This window comes from Microplitis mediator, chromosome 3 (genome assembly GCF_029852145.1).
Source record: "Microplitis mediator isolate UGA2020A chromosome 3, iyMicMedi2.1, whole genome shotgun sequence".
Classification (NCBI taxonomy): Eukaryota; Metazoa; Arthropoda; class Insecta; order Hymenoptera; family Braconidae; genus Microplitis; species Microplitis mediator.
In genome coordinates, this window is record NC_079971.1 from 22,917,475 (window position 1) to 22,924,502 (window position 7,028).

Here is a 7,028-nt window from a genome sequence, read left to right on the forward strand (position 1 = left end):
ATTCAGTAACTTTTATACTAGAGGCAGCTACAAATGTGACCATACACGATTTTAAACAATTACGATATATTATTTCCACTATAATGTTCACATAAAATATTAAGTATTACACAAATATAGGGGAAGGGGGGGGGGGTGGCAAAACGAGATACTTAACGAAAAATTTAGTTTTTAGGGACATAAATATCGTAAATTGGCTTCATTTTGATTCTATTGGAAATAAATGTAACGAATTTTAGACTGCCATCAGAAAAAAAATTTTTATTTTCTGTGGGCAAAATGGGATACCACAAAAAAAAGAAAATTTTTTTTTTTTTTTTTAAGTGAATAAAATTGATGTAATAATGTCTTTCTAAATTGATGTAAGTAATAAAATTTACTCTCAACATATTTCTAAAGAAGTTTTTCCTTGTTATTTGTTTCAAAGTTTGAAATTGGCACCAATATTATACTTTTCGCAAAAAATATAAAAATGTTTTTTTTTTTAGCTTTTAATAGTGTAAAATGATACTAGATGTCATTTTTGACCATTTTCGAAAGTTTTTCGAGAAAAAAAAATTTTGACGAAATTTTTAGGGTATCCCATTTTGCCGGCCTATCCCGTTTTGCCCCCCCCCCCCCCCTTCCCCTATTTATGAATAAACTCTAATTAATGAAGTTTCTGTTATGATTTTGCGCCATTCCATCTACCAAAATGATCGAATTTAGGCCGTCTAGATTTCATAGATCTTACGTTTCGATAATTTTTATTTTGCCTGTGTTTTTGCATATTGTCCAAATAGTTTCGACTCTCGTTGATTAGGTTGTTCACGTCATCGATTAATGGATCGTTTACTTTGAAATTTATTCTTCCATCAATTTCGGTCTGTAATGGGCTTTTCGATTTTATGTAGCCAGCTACGACGTCTGCGATGTCAATATCTAAATTAATTTGAAAAATTAATTAATTAATTAGATCACTAGGACCGCTACCAATGGATTTATGTAAATATCAAATACGTACTCAATGATGATTTTGTTATATTTTTCAACATATCATATTTGTCACCGCCTGTCAATAGAAAGTTGGGACCAAGTACTGTATAGATTTTATTCATATCTACTTTTTCATAATGAGGTATTAAACAATCAGCACAACGTACTAATACTGAATTACGTATAACTTTTGATCCTGCTTTCTTCTTCAAGTTATAGGTTACCTATATAAATTTATATAAATACATTTATTGGATGGTAAACTATTTTGGGTGATAAGAATTATATGGATGATTAATAAAATAAAATTTCAAAGCGACATATGATCTATTAAGTGGATTTGATTTATAGAAATTTTGAAGTTTTGTAACTAAATCCCATTTCTAGACCATCTGGCTGAATTATAATTTAATAGTATGGTGTAAAAAAAAATAATCATTGCTTTCCATGGGTGTAACTTTAGTGACTTGTAAGCTTAGTGCCGAGTCCCGGATTCGAACACTAGACCTTCCGTTTACAACTAAAGTCTTCTACCGCTTCGACCGACGTCTACTGTAAGTCGCGACACAGAAGCATTTTTAATACGTAATCTTGTTTGATATTTTATTTCAGTTATGTGATAAATTTATAGTTGCAGCATTTTGTAAGCTAAAACTTCCTTTAATTTTACTTAATAGCGACAGTTATAAAAATTTAAAATAATAAATAGTATATTATAATTCTGAAAAATTACTTACTTTTATTCCAGAAACTTGTAAGAAACCTCCGGATAAACTACTAGTGTCATTATATTTTAGATTACGAACGCTATTTTCTAATACGTCAAAAAGTTGGGCCCCAGTTATATTTAATTTCTTAACTTCATTAGCAAACGGTATAACTTGTTTTATATCTCCATAGAGTATCTATATTAATAATAATAAAAATAATAAAAAACATAATAATAATAATAATGAACAATAACAATAATGTTTAACCATTTCTCCAGATAATGACTCAATTGAACTTCTAATCGTTCCACCACTCAAAATAGCTATTGCTGCATCAGTCCATTTATCAATGTAATTATTCACATTTGCATTCTATAATAATAATAACAATAATAGTAATAATAATTATTTATTTTGACGTCTTTACTTTAATTTGTATGTTACTGCAATCTAAAAAATTCATATCAAATTCTATGGGAACCCTGACAGATCCAAATTACAGTAAATTTGCGGCAACCCTGCGAGATTTTACTGTAAAAATGCCGCAAATTACGCAAAATTGCCGTAATTTACAGCAAATAAGGTCTTAATCTAATACTTATAACTGTTCTAGTAAATCCTAACAGATAAAAATCCATCAGAGTCCATAGGAATGTTTTAGGCAGTGACTTTAATCTGTAAGGATACCAGGCCCTTCATAGACACTGAGAAATACCAGTAACCAATAAAAACCAAACTTACGTAATCAACCATAGCGTCAGTAATAAGATTACCAAGAATGCATTCGGAACTACGGCAAACCTTAGTATCACCATCTAAAAATACTTTTGTTTGGCCTAACTCAGAAGTATTGAACTCTGGGCGCCACTTATCGAGTTCCTTAAGCATTTCTTCATCTTTTTCAACGCTACGGTCCAATAGAATGGGATTTCCATCGATACTCTTGATTTCACCTCTTCCGTCAAACACAATAGACAAGTTCCCCAGGTATTTAGTGTGACCACCAGCTTGCACGACATACACTTTACGACCACTTCGCTGAGTTACTACTGTCGGATAAGGGCCTTCAATAGCTTCCAAGTCCGGTTGTGGTCCGTTGTATAAAAATGTATTGGTATGACCACCAATAATCAGATCTAGGTCATCGACCGCTCTCGCAATACGTTTTTCACGTTCATAACCCGAATGACCAAGTCCTATTATTATGTTCACTCCTTTCTGCTTCAATATTTTAACTTCACGTCTTACGGATTCAATTTCGTCCAAGAATATAACGTTGCCAGTACCAATAGACGACGTCTTAGTTTCCGGTGTTACAAAACCAACAATACCAACTTTGTGATGCCCAACATCAAGAATAACAGAGTTCTTAATTCCTGCGTCATCCAACTCTGGCTCATCTTTTAGATTCAAATTGCTCGCCAGAACAGGAAATGAGACATTCTTGACAAACGGAACCAGACCCTTTGGTAATGTATCGAACTCATGGTTTCCTAAACACTTTGATTATAAAATTAATAAATATTTTAATCCATGGACGCTGAATTGTTATTATAATATAAATACTTACAATGGCATCAGGTTTTAATAGCTCCAGAAAATGTGCAACAACTTTCCATTTATCTTTAGCAAACCATGCGGAACCTTGATAAGTGTCACCAGCATTAAGAAACAGTGTCGGGGTTGATGATGATTTTGCTTTCTTTATAAGAGTTGCAAGTCGCGCAAACCCACCATAACAATTATTTTCTCTCACATCTTGATCGCGACAGCGTGGCGATGTTCGCGGAGAAGTTTCGTCGAATCTAGTACAAAAACAAATTTCCTATCATAGAATCGCGTTCAAATGAAATAATCAATATTTGTTCACTCGCAATTCTAAACAATCACCAATTGATTTATCAAATTTTTTTTTTCTTACCTTGAATGCATATCATTTGTATGCACAATATTGAGTGTCCATTCATTGTAACTCGTAAGTGTTAGGATTTCACCGCACAAATTGAATATAACAATAAATTTGATAATACCAATTATGGTATTCATTTTTTATGCCCAATGGAACTTTGCTACAAAAATACGCTAATTAGATAATTATATTGTATTATATATGATGACTATTGTACAAAATTCTTGTTTGGTGGGATCATTCAGAAACGGAACCCTATCAAAAAAATTTATATAGCATTGTATTGGAATTCATATATATGAAAAAAATTGAACTTCTATAAGATCCTGCGAAGAAAAATATGAACATTCGAATTACTGTATAGAAAACCATACAAAAATATTGAAAATTAAGAAGATTATAATCATTTCTACGCTAAAAGTAATTTTCACCGTTTTTTTTATCATACGTTTTAATTTTTATGTAAAAATTAACATTTACAACAATAATGAATACCTGCCTCCAAATTTTAAATTAAAATATTGCTTAGTTTTATTTTTATAGCTAATAAACGACGTTGGAGTCCTCTAAAGTGACTGTTATTATTCGTACTAAGAATGTGGCTGCTAAAAATTAAACGTAATTTAAATATTATTTATTAGTCTTTGAATTTGATAACGCGAAAGCTGCCTAAATAATAACTATTTACGCTTCTAATACTTGGTTTTATTTCGTTTCATAGTTTAATTTATGCTTACGTCAGTAAGTAACTGTTCAAGTAGAGGTATTCCGTTTCCAAATATGTATTTTCCTTTATTCCGGGAGGAGGCGGATTGAATAGTTAATGAAAAATATCGAGGCATTTTTTTAGTCAATATTGAACTTGATAATAATAAAAACAATTTAAGATAATTAATTAATATCATTTTTAATAAAAAGGAATCAATAAAACATTACTAACAGTTATAAAAATTATTTGTCACATGAATTAAAATGACTACTAATAAATTTATTATTCAGTTTAAAACTCAATGATAAATAACGGAAAAAAAAAATTGAATATACAGTAGAATTAATGCCGTAAGATGGACGGTGGAGTCGAATTTGAGATTTACGATTTGCGAATTCCGACATTAGAAAGCGAGAAATAATCATGGAAATGGATAGGAAAATCCATGATTATCCTCACCCATCTTCCCCCATCTACACCCATCTTCATCCATCATCATTTATCCTTATACATTCTCAGTAAATGGTTTCGTACTTAAAAGTAGTAAATTTCTTATTCATTGTTTCAAATATTAATTTTTGAACTCTGTAAATCGATCCTCGATAAGTCGAAAACCTCCTAAACTCAAAGAAATGTTTTATCCCCTTCCCTCCAAGCCCCAAAACCTCCGTTGCTCGAAATTTTTACCCTCTATAAGTTGAAATAATTAGTGAGTTCCTACAAGCTATTTCTGTACATTTTTACCCTCCATAACTCGAATGCATACACTTGGACCTCTTTATCTCGAATTCAAAATTATTACCGTATGTAAGTATCTTATTAGGATTACCAGTTCTACGAAATAGTAATGGAGTTTATAGCCGACGTCAGGTTTTCTATTGGCAATTGTAAAATTATTATACCCTTAGACTTAGTTAGGATTCACTGCAATACACATCAATTTCGACAGCTCCTGCTACCTAACTCGAAATCCTCTATAACTCGAAAACTCTATAACTCGATTTTTTCCCTCTCCCTTGGAGTTCGAGTTCTATGGGTTCTACTGTTTTTAAATTTTATTGAAATCCCGCCCTTATGTCAAAAAATCGGATGCCATACTTTCATCTTAAAAACATTTCTGGACATGTACTGGATCTACTATACGACAACTTTAACAAAATGCTTGATCTTAATCGCGCGCGGAGATTTAAGAAAGCACTCAAACAATGGATCTACCAAAATTAACAAAATTAGAATTTATAATTGTAAACGCACTAAAACCAATAACGGCGAAAATATGAAACGGCTGTAATAGAAATATTACCAAAATGTCTTCCGGCGAAACTTACAAGAGTACAGTTTTAACAACGGCGATTCTGAACATATTACCAAATTAATCAACAGACCGGACAATTGTTGACTCGATCTGTTGATTAATGGTTTGTATTTTCGCCGCTATAGATTGTGGTACGTTTACAATTATTAATTCTAATTTTGTTAATTTTAGTAGATCCATTGTTTAAGTTCTTTCTTAAATCTCCGCGATTAAGATCAAGCATTTTGTTAAAGTTGTCGTATAGTAGATCCAGTACATGTCCAGAAATGTTTTTGGGATGAAAGTATGGCACCCATCTTTGACAGTGTACGTAATAACTACCCTGATTAAACAAAATGATTAAAAATGATTTCACACGTTAAATGTCCATAAGAGACAGGATTAGAAATGATTTGAAGGATTAAAAAGTATTTAAAATGATTAAAAAACAAATCATTTTAAATCATTTTTAATCATTTTGTTTAATCAGGATAATGACTAATAGATATTTCTAAGTGTAGACTCACCTGTTCGGCAGCAACGATTGAATTACTATGACGAATTGGTTTATTTAATTTATCTTTTTAGTAGACTTTATCAATAACATTAGAGCTATCACTTAAATCTCTACTTGTTTTTTTTTCTGGTATTTTAGGCTGTTCAAGTCTCCATAAAATACAAAATCTCATTACACACAGTTTAACTTATCGCTAATCCAAGGTCATCAGTTTCATTTATTTAGTTATCGTTGTACATTAAGTGTAATTTCTTGATAAGTTAATTTATTAGTCATAATAACATACCTGCTACTAGGAATAAAAAGATACTTTATTCAATCTAAGTTGATAGTCGATTATACATTAAAAAATAATTAAAACTCTTATGAGTCATAGATTATTAATGACATTACACGTTACAAATTAACTTGTTTTTTAATTTTTTTATAAACAACACCTTGAAAAGTAGCCAGATGTTTTATTTGTCACCATTGAGCTCAATAAGAATTACGGTATAAATTATGGCTGCACCAAAAAGCTTAAAAAAATTAAAAAATTATCAGTTGGTTGGAAAAATAATCAATTATTTTTTCGTTAAGAATTAAATTGTCTATTGTGCGATAAGGGATGAAACAAAACGATTTCAGATCAGAATTTAGTTGGCTGTCATCGCCCGCAGTTTGAAATCGTCTTTCATCCTGAGTTACACAGAAAATTTTTCATGATTACCTGCATTGGAACTTAAAGTTCCAGTGTCAGCAGCCAGCCAAAACAAGTCAATTTTCGACCAATGGTGTCATCAACTATTAAATTGTCAGTTTCAATTTTTATAAAACTTAATCACATCCCGAGTCGAAATATTAGACGTAAATTGAACGTTTTGAACGTTAATTGAACGTTTTTAACGTTTTGAACGTAGATTGGAGTATCATAA

General features: G+C 31.1%; 1 protein-coding gene across 1 annotated transcript; it reads right to left on the reverse strand.

The window, feature by feature from the left end:
* Window positions 1-664: 664 nt before the first annotated feature.
* Window positions 665-3,749, reverse strand: LOC130665993 (snake venom 5'-nucleotidase-like). Its single transcript, XM_057466626.1, has 7 exons — window positions 3,607-3,749; window positions 3,256-3,490; window positions 2,427-3,185; window positions 1,953-2,057; window positions 1,713-1,880; window positions 1,004-1,199; window positions 665-921 (listed from the first exon to the last, which is right to left on the reverse strand). The coding sequence occupies exons 1-7, from the start codon at window positions 3,729-3,731 to the stop codon at window positions 665-667; spliced, it is 1,845 nt and encodes a 614-aa protein (XP_057322609.1). The 5' UTR covers window positions 3,732-3,749.
* Window positions 3,750-7,028: the final 3,279 nt, after the last annotated feature.